A 17,485-nucleotide genomic window follows, 5' to 3' on the forward strand; every position below is an offset into this window, starting at 1 on the left:
TTCGCCCGTGTAGTTAAAGAAAAACCTGCAAATTCCCATTCGTGTGTAATTTCCGAAAAAAAAACTTATCCTATGTCTTTTTTTTAAGTGTCAAACTACCATTGATTTTACCAAATTCCATCCAAATCCAAATTGGTTCACTGGTTTAAGCGTGAAGAAGAGACAGAAAAACCGACAATTACCATCGCGTTTATAGTACATATTTCCTATATTCCTATATATTATAGTATTGTATGGATTAATTCCTCATAATAAGAAGATACACCCCAGCCTCCCACATTACAATAGAAAGCGGACAAACACTGAGCGAGCTGCACTCACCGTCTATCAATATTTAACTTTCACAAGGATACTTTCCATGTCAAATATCATTTCGCACCTTGCAATTTTGGTTGCGAAATATGTACGGACGGCAAACATGTTTGCGCTTTTTTGTTTGGGTATCAATTTTGACACTATCATGACGTGATATGAATACTAATATTGAAAATGCGTAAGTCTGTCCTTCTATATTTTAACGTCAAACATGAAATGATTGAAATATGGAATGAAAATAGTTGAAGACCCAACGTCGCAATTATTTCATTGCAGTGAATGACTGAAGAAGAAAAGAAGGAACAATCATTCTTTAGTAACTAGAATATGAAATAGTAGAGTCGTAACACTAACTCTATTAGACTTAGCTACAGGAAGAATACCAATAAAGCTACAACTGATGAAGTAATTAACTTAAACTACACTTTTCATGTATTAAAAACCGATACTTGTACATTGATTAAATTTTATAGGTACCTCTCTTTTTTGTTTCATAAGTAGTAAGTTTTATATCATTGTATGATATGAAATTAAATATCTCAGAAATTAATAATATTCGATACGTACGTAGGTACCTACTTACATTATAACACTTTTCCCCGCGATTTATTACAATGGATGCAATAACAAGCAAAAAGTTAATAACCGGAATAAATCTCACACAATCCCATAAACAAGAGAGAATTAACAGTACTTTTCACAAATGAAGCCGTTACTCTCGACATCAAATAAATAGCCGCCATAAAATCTGCAATAAATGTTTACAAGCGGCAGCAGCATACGACTTAACAACGGCACTAATTAAATAAATAATTAAAACGCCCTTTTGATTTAAACATTGCATGTAGTCGGCGCAACGCGTCATTGTTTTGGCGCGGAGAAAACACCATATTCATTCAAGCTATCGTTGTGGTATAACGGTCTCGAGCTAACACCCGTCCCGTTCACCTGGCGCGTTTATCCATACATTAGAAAGAGACGAAGGGATTTGATACAGAAAATAGCGAGCGATTACCGAGTGACCCACTCAATCGCAACTCGCAACACTCTTGTTTGACGGCGAACCTAATTTTTCTATACTGCGGTCTGTGAACGCTATAGTTTTGCTAATTAAGTGGAACTGGAATATCATTACGTCGGAACTAACAGCTTTTCTTTTTTTATTGAAATTGAAAATAATGTTTATGGTTTTATTATTGCACGCCTCATAAGCGAAGCGTTGAGGTGGGTACTACTGTCACTTCGCGCAAAACATCTGATTTTTCAAACTTAAAATGTCTTTATGCATCATACATTGCACTTGTAAGATAATACATACACACACATATTAAGAAAAAACACTATTTTTAACGTTCATGATATTTTTGATGTCATTTTTGTTATTTAAACTAGTTAAAAAACAGTTTAAAAAAGTTCTGTCTTGGACGTCCGTGTGTCTGTATGTGCGGATCCTTTTTCTTGTTAACACGATAGCGACCGAAATACTTTACTAATCGAGTCTTTTTTTTTCTCTTACGCTTGAGTATGCTCAGGAATAGAACCCTTTCATTTTTCAGGGTCTGATTCGATGTGGTTTAATTGTTATTAAATAAACAAAAATAATAATTAATAAATATTTATTAAAAAAATTTAAAAAAATTATTATTTTATTGGATTTACTGGAAATATGAACAGTTTACCTAGAGTTACCGATTGTTTCATAAATAGGTATAGAGTAGGTAGTGTTGATCTTTTTTTGATCAACTCTACCTTATTTATCTATTCAGGGTTATTTAAACATATTTTATATGTATTTATTATGTTGATTTTAATACCAACAAGGTACCCATCTAGTTGCCATATCCTATACAATTGAACAACCTCAATATTCCTCAATAATTATGTTTAAACAATTGGCAACGTAAATTAGCCATGAAATTCAAATACATTTATGCTTCTCAATATACCGTAATGTTCACAAATGTTTAGTTTATTTTCATACTACCGATTTATCTGGTACCTACATAGTATGTAGTATTATGTACTTAGTACTCTACGTGTCAATAACTAAAAATAAGGAAACCTATGTCGATACATAGATGCAAATTCTGAAATATTGTTTTTTTTTTAGAAAAATACATAGTATAGTACATGTATGATGGTAGATAGTACATAGTAAAGAAACTTCTAAACATAATGTATGTACTAGGTAGTAATTCTCTCCCTGCACCTTAGTAGGTACCATATTAATAACATTTTACGACGTGGGTTCCTTACAGAATGATCACTTCCTGTATTATTACATAGTATAATAGTTAACTGTGGTATTTTATGCCGGTATAAACAGTCTATATCTACAATTTAACAGCACTATCCCAATATTAACAAAATTGAATTTAGGATTAGAAACTAGGGAACATCTAAAAGTGATCTAAGTTATGTGACAGGGTTGTCACTGTTCGAAATAAATTGGTCTTTCCAATATTTAAAAAAAAATAATTAAAAATTACATAAATTCCAAAATAATTAAAAATTACATTAGATTCATCACAAACGTCAAAGTATTTTTGCTCCATCTGTCTTTGAGCACTAATCTAATATTATAATTTTGGAAGAGCGCATCAAAGGCCGTCTGCACCTTGTCTGCACGCCTTTACCTGCAAGTCTGCTGCACCTCTAGGGCCATTGCTGCTAGTTGGTGCCAAGATCATTGCTCTTGCACCTTCAATCAGTCCTTGACATTCACAATCAGACCTCGCTGATCGGTCCTCAGTCGTCTGCCAGACGCGGTGGTGTGCGGTCGCCACCATGAACGTAACCGTGCTCACAGTGAAAGTTTCTTAGAGAAATGCGTTTCGCGATTGCCTTTCTGTTTGTGGTGAGTGTTAATTATATGGAAGTGCTTGGTGTTTGAGAAGATTGTATAATTTTTGTGTTTTACGGTGATATTGTTCTACTAACATACATTTCACGCAATACTAATACTTTGATTTTGTTGTGCGTAAGTATAAATAATTAGTCTTCATAAAGTGGTGAAATTTACGTCCAATAATCCGACGCGAGTGGCTGACTCTCGAGCATTTCTCCACAAAAGTTAGGATCTAGAAGGTTTCTCTTTGATATACATCCACAGTTTTGATGATTATTTTGTTTAAAAGTAAAATTTGTGATTAAATTAGTAATGTAAGGCAAGTATACATCAATGGCATATAAAAATCCATTTCTATAAAAAATAATAATTTCAGTAACTTCGCAGTTCTACATGCAGTAATAAAACACTTATGTTACAAATATCAGAAACAAAGACATATATTCAAGAATGAAGACACTAAAAGGGTATATATGTCACGAAGAAAATAATAATTACCTAGTTAATATACTGCATAGTTAACGTAAAATGTTTGAAAACTAATAAACAATGCTTTACCTCGTTTATGAGTGGAGATAAATATGTTGATTGGCAAATGGCAAATGTCTTCGCTTTTGAGGTTACTGAGCTCTCTAAGCTAAAATGCAGATAATTGATAATTAAATACTTGTAAGCAATAGCTAATAAGCATTGGTTCCTTTCAATCATAGAAAAATAAACATACACTCGGCATTCTGTTAATGAAGAAAGAGATGTTATGGAAATTTTTGGAGAAAGAAGTATAGATAGGGAATAAAATATTACCATTAAGATCTAGAAAAACTATAACTCATTATCTAGATCAAAAGAAAGGAAATGAGATACGCTATAACTTTATTGACAAATTTTTAGTAACAATAAAAATGTTAGAAAGTACATAAATAATAATCTTACTGTCAATAAGAGTAAAAACTATGTTTTATACTAAATATAGATTCATAGAGCAATAGTACGAATACTAACATAATCATCATTCAATTATCTTCAGCCGGTACCTAACCATTTTGCAAATAATTAAGGACGGTAAAGGTAATTTGCTATTTCATCTTCCCAAAACTATATTACAAGCCATCAAGGATTAGCATAGCAGTAGGATCTCCATAATATGTCAATCAAATCAAACATAAAGGTGCGTATAAATTAAGCGCGGCAGCCGCGCGAGCCAATGTTCGACCAGAGTTGACGTTCATTTGCTGCGCGAGCCAATATGTAGATATATTTTAAGTTGAACGTAGTTGCCGCGCGCGGCAGGCGATCCATCACGAACATCTCTTCTGTAGGACGCCAAAAGTGTAGTCATTTTCTTTTTCAAGTCAGAAATAGGTATATCCATTTTCTTACTGATTTCTACCCACACATCATACCTCAGCGATTTATTGTGGTATTGGGAGGATTTGCTGTTCCACAAAAATTCATTAGCGCCATACAATTGTATTAGTAAACGGCACTTTTCGTAGTCCATTTTTACGTAGACGCCGCGCGAGCCGAATCACCAAAACTACAAACCGTCCACACGGCGCGCGAGCGAACGCCTGAAGCTCCTTTGATGCGGTCTCAAAAACCGACAGTGAGCGGATCGCCCCGCGGCACGTTCGAGCGCGGCAATGTTCGCGTCGCCGCGCGCGGCGATCCCGTCTACATAGTGCGCGGCCGACGCGCGCGCCTATGTTCGATGGTTTGCCGCGCTTAGTTTATACGCGGCTTAAGATTTCCTGACAATTCCATAGACGCATAATCTAAGATCGATACTCAATAACAGTTTACAGGAAACCTGTATTCATTGACACAGAAAGCTGTGCATCTTAACGCTAGCCGTACCTTAAATGGATACGTTTTCCTGGACCATGCGCGTGCGCAGGGCTACCGTCCGCTTTTCACTGAACAGGGCCTAGATATGTTGCTCAGTAACCATTAGCTTGGTTTAACTTCCTGGCTACTAAATGTGGTTAATTAATTAGGTCAGTTTATTAGCCGATATTGTAAAACGCAGTCATATTTTTATTTATTTATTTAAGAAATACAATATATTCTGATTCGATTTACCTCCTTGCAAATCTAATTGGAAGGTGAAAAGCCACAATGTTCAGGATATCCCTTTATTTTTTTCCCGTAAGTCTTGTAACTTTTCAATTCATAACGGACTAGGTAACCCACGCAACATTGTCTGCTCGTAAGATTCTTGAATATTGTTCATTGACGCTCCGCTCTTCGTGGGCACCACATGATGTCATCAGTCATGTAGCCTTCCTCGGAAATTGCACTATCTACAACAAATAGAATTTTTCATCTCGAAACAGAAGTACCTATGATAAACTCGTTCAAATAAACTCATTTGATGTTTGGATATAAATAATGATTAACTTCGAACATTAATCAAAAAATATCGTAATATTAACTTATAAAGAAACCAACATTAATATCACTTTATTTATTTATTTACTCTTTATTGTACAACAAGTCTTATAAAATAAAAGTACAACAAAACCATTCAAAATGTACAAATGGCGGCCTTATGGCTCTAAGCCATCTCTACCAGGCAACCTTCAGGTAAAGGACAGACATTACCATAAATTATCCGTGAATATCGAGGTAGTTATGATCAATCTTAAAATTTTATAAAGAATTTTAAAATATACTTCGAACCAAATCAGTACATCTATAAATGTAACACATAGGTTACACAGTCACTGAATATGATTTTGTTTTCATATTTTAATAAAAAAATAACATTTTAAATTTTTAATATTATATTCTACTTCATACTTGTATATTTTATTCTGTTAATATTCAATAATAATTCACTTATATTGTACCTTATCATTCAGATAACCGTAAATCTAAAACTTACTAATTATTGTTTAATCAAATAGGCCTAGAAACTTGATTTGTGACAGCCCTATCGAAGGAGCACAGACATCGTGGGAAGCGGGCCAAATAAGCTTACACCCATTTTTTACAGAGTATAGACGAGAACTCGAATTGCAATTTAATCTGTTTTACAAGGAATTAAGTATTATTTTAGCGTGCTGATACAAATTCGGTAATTAGAAATCGTATCACTCTGTGTTTATCGCTATTGTTCTGAATCTTTCATAGTATCGACATGGTTTCTTTAAAAGTTATCAGTAACTGAAACTTTCTTTAGTTTTCGTCGATATACTTATTTCGACTTTGTTAACTTCGTCTTTTCATTAAATTACAAAAAACGTGTTTGTTTATTTACCGGTAGAAATAATATCGGGAAAATAGAGCCAAGCTATACTTACCTCTATGTATTTTTATAAATTTGCATAATAAGAAATATAAAATGACGATACTTTTGATAAACTATAATTGCTCTAAATTGACCATCCATACAGCTAATATTCATCTCATTTTTCGTACTTCGCACTGTATCATTCCAAGAGTTAGGTATTGATGTTTGTTTCAATTACATACCAAATACTGAGTACAATAATCGTTTACCGTAATGATATTTCTAAGTAAAAAATCGACTTAGAGCAGTCGATTGCCGTGGTAACGAATAATGTTTATTTATACTCGCTCGTGTAGTCGTATCTGTACCCTACATTCTGCGGAGAAAGTAGACGCGTAGTGATTTCTCTGGTACTTGTAAATTGTAATTGATAAATTAATATCACTTAATATCTGATTATTTGCAGAGTTGACTAGGTATGTGGAAGATTAGGTGAATTAAGTTTTGAGTTAAGAAAGTGTAGAAGAAAAGGTGTAATAATATTTTTTTGGAAACGCATCTCAATTTGTATTTGTCTTATTAACTATTAATTTGTAGATGGTAATTGGTATAGGTGTTGTCCGTAACTTTGGATTACACAAATGTAATTTTATTAATTAAATGTGAATATGCATTTAATCCTACCCATAGGTTGCCTGGTAGTTAATCGCTTAGTAGCGATAAGGCCGCCTTTTTAGCTTTATAACATACTAGAGCTCCGCCCCGGCTTCGCCCGTGGTACATATTTCGCAATAAAAGGTAGCCTATGTCCTTTCTCGGGTATCAAAATATCTCCATACCAAATTTCATGCAAATTGGTTCAGTGGTTTAGGCGTGATTGAGTAACAGACAGACAGACAGAGTTACTTTCGCATTTATAATATTAGTATGGATTGTCTGTTTCTTTTTATATGTATGTATTTACTTGGTGCTGAATAAAGTGTATAAATATTTATTATTTCTTATTAATTTGAAATATTTGTTTCGTTGGAAATATATTGGAATACTAAGTTACGTACTATTTATTACAATAACAATTTAATAAATTATTTATTTTTATGAAATATTATTAATTTAATAATGAGTTAAATATAAATAGGTAGATTAGCTATTAGGTCTGTTATTTTTAATCTATATATATAAAACTCAAAGGTGATATAGTGATCTATCAACGCACAGCCCAAACCACTGGACGTATCGGGCTGAAATTTGGCATGCAGATAGATGTTAGGACGTAGGCATCCGCTAAGAAAGGATTTCCCGAAATTCTTGCGGGAACGGGGAAAAACGGGGATGCACGTACAAAGTCGTGGGCGGAAGCTAGTTTTTAATATAATACCTACTGTCCAAGTCATTAAATGTCTCAAATTAATTCGACACAGATAAAGGAAATGAAATTAAAGTTTTAACGGTAAAGAAAATGCTATTTTTAAACTTGCTCGTAGGCACACTGTTTTAGTAGATTAATAGTCCGGGATACATCGCCCATTTTTGCAAGTGATTCCTATCAAGCTAATTTTTCGTGAGTAGCTTTATTTTGATGAGATGCCCAATAATTTCATGTACAAAACTCTCGATTGTGGTAGCTACCAGAGGAAACAAGGATAAAATATTTTGATTTGATGGTTCTCAAATATTAATTACTAACTGAATGTTTTTTTTGTTCAATCTCAAGATAATTATCTAAATTATTCGAAAAAATATTTGTCCTACAAAATCTATGGTTTGATCAAAGAGTCCCCCTTTCCAATGTGTATCGATAACGAAGTCATCATAAATGATTACTAACCAGCTGATTTTTTTATTTTCACTTATTTAATACTTATATAATTCAACAGACATATTGTCCTACAAATTGCGTAATAAATATTTGAGAACCGTCAAATCAAAAATTTTTATCCTTGTTACCTCTGTAAGCTACCACAATGGAGAGTTTCGTACATGAAATTATTGGGCATCTCATCAAAATAAAGCTACTCACGGAAAATTAGCTTGATAGTAATCACTTGCAAAAATGGGCGATGTATCCCGGACTATAAAGAATAAAGATTCAAAATAAGATTTATCTATAAAACACCGGTAGCTTCGTTTACGGTTTACATTTTTTTATCTGATTTTGCGTGCTACCTATTCGTATTATCTGTCTAGCGTGTAAGTAAGTAAAATCTTTGTTTGTTAAAAAAAACAAGCAAAATAATATATAATCTACTTGTTGTTATTTTCTTAGATTAATAGTCTCTGGCTGGTTTCAACTTGTTAAATGTTATGCATGTTCTTCAGTTGTTGACATTCTGAGATGGTAATCGGTGTGACGTCACACCTGCTCCCAAATACCGACACTTTCACTAGCATGCCTGTCCGTCTCAACATAGATAATAAATTATACATGCCATAGAATAGAATATTATGTTTATTATCTGTATTGTTGCCTTTGCTACGGATTCTTTTAGCGCTCAGTTTATAAAAAATGGAATGAAAAAAGAAACTGATTACGTATCGTTGGTAATGTTTGCAATAAAAAGGTAATAAATATTTATTTATATTATTTGAAATATCTTTCACTGGAGGCATAAACAATTAATTCTAATACTTCAAGTTGAGATGTGTAGAAGCGAATTTTAATAATAACGGTAGAGCAAGCCCGCACGTACCACTTTTGGGTCATGAGTTTGGGTAACAAACAGTTTTACAAACAGAATTAAATCTAGGTTAGTGCAATTAAAGAAATGTACTAGATCTAGGTAATGGTGAAACTGATTTAATAGAAATGAAGACATAATTGGCGAGCTAAATAAAGCCATTATTCATTAAGCTGTTATTTGCTATTTGCGACTTGTAAAAGTTTTCTATAGCGAAAGTTTTTTTTTAAATAAACTAATACAAATATAAGTCCCTAATTATGAATTGCAATAACATGATAAATAATAATTAATATCAAAACAAAACCAACAACCTCTTGATGTATCATTTACATAATTTATGATTGGAGCCTCTGCTGAAAGCCGGTGTTTACTGTTTACACTTTTTACTAAGTTTATATCTAAATTCTAAACTTTCCACACTAGATTATACAATTTTTGATATTTGTTTTTATTTTTTTATTTTAACGAGACGTCCTGTCAGTAGTAAAGTATATTTTTCGTAATTTCGACCGTGAAGAACAAAAATTTATAAATATTTAAAATCCAATATTTCTAAATGAATTCCCAAAAATATTCCCTTTTACATAGGTAATTTTACTATGCAGATAAGCATGGGCGTAGCCACGGTGGGGCAGGGTGGGGCACTTGCCCCACCCTGGCTCTGACTTGGAAGGTACCTAACCAGATCTAAAAAACGTAATTATCTAGGACTACAAAACTTAATATCCGTTAAAAAATTCTCACTCGAAAGTTGTCAGTCGACACAAAAAAAAATGCGATCTGAACAAAAAGCTTGCGCTTCTATGTTACATGATTTAAACCACTTTTGGTGCCAGAAAAAGTAGTGTAGTACTGTTACCCCATTCAAAGTTGTTTTTATTTAGCCAAATTCGCACTAAATTTCCCATCCAATTTCACTTTGTTTTAGGATAAGTTACTGACCATAAAAGCACAAAATGCTGACAGATCCAGGTGGAGCTACGCTCGCAATCTTACATAAAAGTTTTTGGCCGATATCTCGGAAACTATCCATTTTAAGGCAAAAAATATTGGGAATTTTTTGTAGGTAGTAAAATTTTACATCTTTTATACCTTGTAAACTTTTTGTAAAACTTTCCGTTTACGATTTATGGGCTATTTAATGAGCCGGTTAATCATCTTTGACAAGTAACTCTTTAAATATTGGATTAATCAATGAAATGCATAGGCATTAATATATTAAACATAATATGCATTATCCATTTATTAAGATTACTTTATTTGAAACTTTTTTTTCTAATGCTTTTTGAGTTATTTAACGTTTGGCGATAAATAGTGAATTTCAAGGTACCTATGTATGTTTCGTATATATTTCGTACAACTAAATAATATTGAGTAGTTATTTTATATTCGGATGCAAGAATAAAATAAAGGAAAATATTTTAAAAAATGTATTAAAAATTTTCTATAAGTAAAAAAAATCAAAAATTTTGCCGTTTCGGAAACGGTGAAAATCCACTTGCATCGGAAATTTCTTCTTCGTTTTTATTACATCCGTAAAAAAACTTTTGGCCTGCCACGTCACCCGCCGAGCGGCGGCATTTCTACATTATACGTGGAACAACTCAAAAAATATGGGCACTAGAAAAAAAAATTCAAAAAAAACTTGTAAAGAATAAAGTGACCTTAAAACTATGTACATACATGCATTTTATTCATTAATCCAATATTTTAACGATCAACCGGTTCATCAAATAGGCCATAAACCGTAAATAGTAAGTTTTACAAAAAAATTTACATGGTATAAAATATGCGAAATTTTACTTTCTACAAAAAAGTCTTAGCAACTTTTGCCCTAAAGTGGATAGTTTTCGAGATATCGGTCAAAAACTATAAGATTGCGAGCAAAGCTCCACCTGGATCTGTCTGCATTTTGTGTTTTTATGGTGACCATTAACCTAAAACAAACATGAAATCGGAAGTGCAAGGTTTTGCTTTATTTACTGAGTTATTTAAAATGGTTTTTTTTTCTATTTACATAGACCTATATTTTATGGTAAAAAGGAATCATATTATTGTATTAGACAGATAAACTATATAGTATAGGCCCTATACTATAGGGATGAAATTTGCAACATAAACGGCTGTAGGTACCTTTTGTTTGTTTTGATTTAAGTATTCATTATTATTTCAGCTTGATACCGCCACGTGTTCTTGAAAAAAAAAAGGTATTTTTAGACAGACAGACGCACAACAAAGTCTGCCTGTCGGTTTGTCTGTCAACAAACTTTTTCTCAGGAACGCGTAGAGTTATCAAGCTGAAATTTATATCGAATACTCAAGTCTACGGTCTCTTAAAGCTGTGAAAAAATCAAACTTATAAGCCAACGCAATCAAAAGATACAGCCATTTTATGCTGCAAATTATCGCAAATTTTCGACATTCGCAAGGCAATCAAAACCTACATTGTACTTCCCGTGAACACAGAGTCTTGAAATTTGGTTAAAAGCAATGTCTTATAGCACAGATAAAGGAAAAATTGCTAAAACTTAAAAAAAATTTATAGTTACAACATAATAAAAAGTAGGTTTGTTCGGAGCCCTCGGTGCGCGACTCCGACTCGCACTTGGCCGGTTTTTTTTGCCCCACCCTGTGCCCATGGCTAGCTACGCCCATGCAGATAAGGATCATTTATTAGTGTGCACGACGTAGTATTAGTGTTTACGTCTACGTCTTGCACACTAATAAACACCTATAGATTATTATTTCACAAAATATTTGTTAAATATTAATCTATTGTAGCAGATACTACTTAATTACTAAGTTTAATTTCCACTCCTTTACGAACAAATTATAAACATAACATAATTAAATAATATTGTTATAATATAAAATGTTATTTCTGTACTCGACTCTATATCCCACGACACTCGATATCCAACAAGGATCAGGATTACATCAGAATATTGAAAAGGCATCACTAACAAATCTGGTGAGCGAAGCCCTACGTGCCTTCCGCGAAGAGAGCGGAGAAAGTTGTTAAAAGTGAAACCTGCTGCGATCATTGTCTCCTAATTACTTACTTAGTTTGGGTAATGGGTCAATTGGGATTGTGTTATTGAGAGAAAGAAACGATAAACCGACAAATTAGAAACTAATCAACAAATCATAATAAGCAAAAAGCTGTGCTAAAGCATCGCGTCTTTATTCGTCTGTTTTATACATCGATATTTTTATATTTAAGTTTCTCTCAGATATTAATAATAAATCTCACTAATACTATTTATTAATTTGGGGGGCATTAATTATATTTTTATAATATTATATAAACGTGGAATATTGTGGGCATGGATGAGTGGATGCTTTTTACTTTTTAGACCAAAAACCATTTACCTAGATGTAGGTAGAGCCCTAGTACACTATACAGCTCTACCACGGTTTTACCCTTAGGTTTTACCCGTGTTTTCGTCACACATCTATTTAACCATATTTAATCAAACTTGCATGTGTTCCTGAGCCTATATAAGTTCTTGCTTAACTGTGGCTTCTTCACTAAACCATATTCAATACAAGGTTTTGCCCGTGGTACCTACTAAACCATATTGCATGTAACATTGCAGGTGTCATGTCGGAGCGCGCTCAGCCTGGACTACTCGTCGGCGTGCGCGCGGCCGCACCGCTCGACGCGCGCGCACGTGCGCGACGCGCCCTGCGACCTCAGCAAGCAGAGCTACTGCACCACGCCGGGGAACAGCTACCCGTGGCATGCGATACGCCGCTTCGTTAGGGAGAATCAGGTAAGGATAATAATAAGGATTTGTGATTGCCAGAATATAAGCCGAAATTACTAGAGAAATACCTGTCTTACCGTGTGTAGCATCTTACAATTTAGTTCGCATATTAAAAAAATATCAGATATTAAATTGTTATAGAGTCACCATTTTGTTTCCGCTATTTGAAAGCCTACCAATTTAAATAATTAATAAATAATTTTTGTCAATTCTAGAGATATTTAAAATTAGCGATATTAAACGTTATTATACAATGAAATCATACATTTGCTATTTTTTTTGTATATTTCCAGGGTCTTATGAGAAGAATGTATGGTGAAGAGCGTCACATAGCAGTTTTAAAAGCTGAAATTGAAAACTTTATAGATGACGATGAGGATGACAAGTCAAAAGGTTTCGCTGAAGACATCTTAAAAACAAAAATAAAGTATACCAAGAAATCGCATCGAGGTATAAAAGACAAACCCCATTTCCGACCAATACAAACAGATAAACAGAAAAAGGACAACGATACGTTGAGAGTTAAACCTTTAGAAAAGCCTGTAAATACAACTAAACATAGTCCAAGTAAGAATAGCGATAAAAATGATGAAACTAATGAAACTCTGGATGAAAAAGGAATATCGTATAAAACAAAATTAGAAAGTATAGCAAATATAGAAATAAACAATTTAGAACCAGATGTAATTACATTAGAAGCTATAATCAAACAGAGCATAGAAACAAATAGCATATATCCAAATCTAGGGAATATTCCTAAAAGTGATGGAATTACAGACACCAAAAATAATTCAGAAGGTTTATCAACAAGCACTGAAAACGTGAACACAACAGATACAACAGAAGAACAGTATGATGAAACAACAACAGAATCGAAGGAAGCTTGGAAAACTGGGGACACATCAACACTACCACCGACTTTACTGTTTTCTGAACATGAAAAAGTTAAAATCGATCGTATCGATACAAAAGTGAATGAAAAGAAGGAAGAATTCCATCCAAAGCCACAGCAAGAAACAATACGACCAGCTGTTATAAAGCTACGAGGAGCGTAAGTTTTTGTTGTTTTTTATAAAACTTGAGGGCTTAACGTAAACTCAAATGATATCATCACGATGATTTCATGTTTACCGATATCAAAATTTGAACTTTCTCCGCATATCATAAGAATGTTTTGAGTAACATATTAACATAATTTTAATTTATTTCACAAATAATGTTTCAAAAATTTCTACGAAACGAACTAAATCTTTTAATTTTATGAATGCGAATATAAATTACAAATTATTATATTGCACGCCTTAAGCGAAGCGTTGAGGTGGGTACTACTGTCACTTCGCGCAAAACATCTGATTTTTCAAACTTAAAATGTCTTTATGTATCATACATTGCACTTGTAAGATAATACATACACACACATATTAAGAAAAAACACTATTTTTAACGTTCATGATATTTTTGATGTCATTTTTGTTATTTAAACTAGTTAAAAAACAGTTTAAAAAATGTTACACAAAATTTTTGTCCACCCCCGATAAAGAAGTTTCACTTCAAAAAGTTCTGTCTTGGACGTCCGTGTGTCTGTATGTGCGGATCCTTTTTCTTGTTAACACGATAGCGACCGAAATACTTTACTAATCGAGTCTTTTTTTTTCTCTTACGCTTGAGTATGCTCAGGAGTAGAACCCTTTCATTTTTCAGGGTCTGATTCGATGTGGTTTAATTGTTATTAAATAAACAAAAATAATAATTAAAAAATGTGTGCGTGTACTAGAGTACACACGTAAGAAGTGAAACTTCTTTATGACCTTATTTTTCAAAAAATAATTTACTATCTACAGTAATATTATAAAGAGGAAAACTTTGTTTGTTTGTTTGTTTGATTGATTGTAATGAATAGGCTCATAAACTACTGGACCGATTTTAAAAACTTTCACCATTCGAAAGCTACATTATCCACGAGTAATATAGGCTATATATTATCACGCTAAGACCAACAGGAGCATAGCCACGCGGGTGAAACCGCGCGGCACAGCTTGTATACAATATTACAGAAATACGTTAGTCTAACACGCTCGTCGTTTCGCTCCTTGCTACCTATTTATATATTTACACCAGCCGCTGCTGCAACTCGCTCGCTTCGCTCGCTCGGCTCGTGCGGTAGTTCAAAAATCAAAAGTTAACCTAAGATGCTCGTCGCTTTGCTCCTCGCTACCTATTTAAATATTTACACCGGCCGCTACTGCAACTCGCTCGCTTCGCTCGCTCGGCTCGTGCGGTAGTTCAAAAGTTAACCTAAGATGCTCGTCGCTTCGCTCCTCGCTACCTATTTGAATATTTACGCCGGCCACTGCCGCGACTCGCTCGCTTCGCTCGCTCAGCTCGTGCGGTAGTTCAAAAGACCAAGGGAGACGCCAAAAAATTCGAGTTATATAGAGTTTTCAACTTATAAAGGATTTCGACTTAGGCGGATTTTGATTGGACATAAAGAGTTTGAGGTTTATTCTTATAAATATTGAATTCACAAAATCATAATTGAACACCAATCAAGCAAACACGTGTTAACGTGAGTCATAGATTTATTATCGTATACTCCTAAAATGTTTTCTAAGAAACAATACTGTACTTACATTGTCGGCAAGTTCTTAAAGGCGGTAACTTATTTTTGTTCGAACAATAGAGGTAATAAATATAAATTCCTAATGTCGAAATCTCGAAACAGTCAGAAATTAATGACGCACATAGTATATATGTACATATTATGACAGAGGTTAAGCTTAAATAACTTGAAAAATAAATACATAACATGATCTCGCCCACGTGTTGGTGTTTTAAAAAATTCAATCAAAAACTGAGGTTAACTTTAAATACAATTTTAGAAAAATAAATACCACAATCAACATTCAAGTATTAGAAAAAATTGATACCATAATTCCACCCACGTGTTAGTGTATTGAAAAATACAATCAAAAAGTGAGGTTAATCATAAATAACTTAGAAAAATAAATACCATTATTACACCTAAGTATTAGAAAAATAGATGTAATTACTTATTTACTTTTTTTAGAAATTCACTGGAATTAGAATTAAAACAAACCCTTTGATTTTGCTGATCACTTTAATATAACATGTATAATGTATATAGTCACGAGTACGGCGTAACGCAAAAATGTCACGAGTACGGCGTAACGCAAAAATGTCACGCGCGCGGCGTAACGCAAAAATGTTACACAAAATTTTTGTCCACCCCCGATAAAGAAGTTTCACTTCAATAAATATTTATTAAAAAAAAATTATGAGGCGTGCACTTTTGGATTTTCCAAATTATTTGATATTTATGACTTTTAAAATGAAAAGATCCTCGTGATTTATTTAATTTATTAATAATATAGATTTATCTCTATGTAATCACTGCTATAATTTTCTGTGTAACTGTAATTCTTATAAATGTGACACATCCATAAAAACGCATTTTTCTAGTAACGCGTGTGAAGCAAAAGAAGAGATGGCAGCTCCGTTCTGGGCGAACAGTACAAGGGGCGAAGTCCTAGCGCTCCTCAACATGTACCCCTTCGAGCAGTACATACACTTGGAGACGTGTGTCCATGAACATAAACAGATGTACTGTAGGGAGGGATGCAGGTAAATGCATTTTATACATATTATATTGTATGTAATGTGAGTGTAACGGAGTTTTTAAGTGAGCAAATGAAAAAATTTACATTTATAATTTTTTTTATAGTGACACTTTTGGAAATAAATAGTTTATATTGTTGCAACTGACACTTTGAATGCAATAAAATATGAATAAATAAGCAGCATTATCATACTATTACATTTCATTTTTTTTTAATTAATTAGTTACGTAAAATAATTTTAAAACTATTTCAGATGTGAACAACAATACCGCATCCATCGTTTACTAGCATATGATCCACGGAACGAATGCCGTGGAATCTTTGCTGATTGGTTCAAATTTCCCGCCTGTTGCGTTTGCAAATGTTATGACGTGCCGCTCGAGTTCCGGGCGCGTTCACCAAGGATACTACATCCACAATACGACGAAGACGTAAAAAGAATTATTTACGAAGATGTCGCTCGTGACTGGTACTCCTTATCGTATGAAGATGATATTGAAGCTGATTTGTATTAAATATCAAAAAATAAATATTAGATAAATGTTAGTTCAATTGCCATATTTAACTTTCAGTTTCAAGCAACGCAAAAAAGCCGTTTGTTAGCAAAAATTACAATTTACAACTTTTTAAATATAGTGCACTTTTCAAATTGCTTTCTTTGTCTCTTTTGCTTGGAAACTATTAAGTAAGTTGTGTAAATAATTTGATAAGTATTAATCTTGTTGATTACATTTGTAGTGGCTAGATATAATCTAAATTTTTGTTTTGTACACATTATAATATTTGTTCTAATATAATATTAATACGTTATTTAATTTAAATAAATAAAACATTTACTTTAAATTATTCATTTTTATGTTTAAGGCTAGTGAAGATGTTTGTTTAAAAGTGAAATTGTAAATACAACAATATAAAACATGAAAATATACTATATTTTTTAAATATTGTGTTTTATTGCGCATGTTCTTGTTCCATGTCAATTATGATCATCGCATCAA

General features: G+C 33.1%; 1 protein-coding gene across 2 annotated transcripts; it reads left to right on the forward strand.

The window, feature by feature from the left end:
- The first annotated feature begins 3,065 nt into the window (after positions 1 to 3,065).
- Positions 3,066 to 17,398, forward strand: spz4 (Spaetzle domain-containing protein 4). Of its 2 annotated transcripts, none has more exons than XM_090111809.1 (5): positions 3,066 to 3,172; positions 12,679 to 12,855; positions 13,143 to 13,900; positions 16,330 to 16,491; positions 16,741 to 17,398. In XM_090111809.1, the coding sequence occupies exons 1-5, from the start codon at positions 3,143 to 3,145 to the stop codon at positions 17,000 to 17,002; spliced, it is 1,389 nt and encodes a 462-aa protein (XP_089967935.1). In that variant the 5' UTR covers positions 3,066 to 3,142; the 3' UTR covers positions 17,003 to 17,398. The 2 variants fall into 2 exon arrangements, with proteins under 2 accessions (XP_089967935.1, XP_089967936.1); XM_090111810.1 differs by lacking the exon at positions 3,066 to 3,172 and adding an exon at positions 3,188 to 3,295.
- Positions 17,399 to 17,485: the final 87 nt, after the last annotated feature.

This window comes from Colias eurytheme, chromosome 17, assembly GCF_061535395.1.
Source record: "Colias eurytheme isolate Ceu_HAF_F1 chromosome 17, ilColEury1 Martin Lab GWU primary, whole genome shotgun sequence".
Taxonomy (NCBI): Eukaryota; Metazoa; Arthropoda; class Insecta; order Lepidoptera; family Pieridae; genus Colias; species Colias eurytheme.

Bases quoted from the DNA above. Each gene is read 5' to 3' on its own strand.
- spz4 (XM_090111809.1), top strand. From the start codon at position 3,143: ATGCGTTTCGCGATTGCCTTTCTGTTTGTG. The intron at 3,173-12,678 runs GTGAGTGTTAAT...GTAACATTGCAG, and splicing joins CGATTGCCTTTCTGTTTGTG to GTGTCATGTCGGAGCGCGCT. The intron at 12,856-13,142 runs GTAAGGATAATA...GTATATTTCCAG, and splicing joins GCTTCGTTAGGGAGAATCAG to GGTCTTATGAGAAGAATGTA.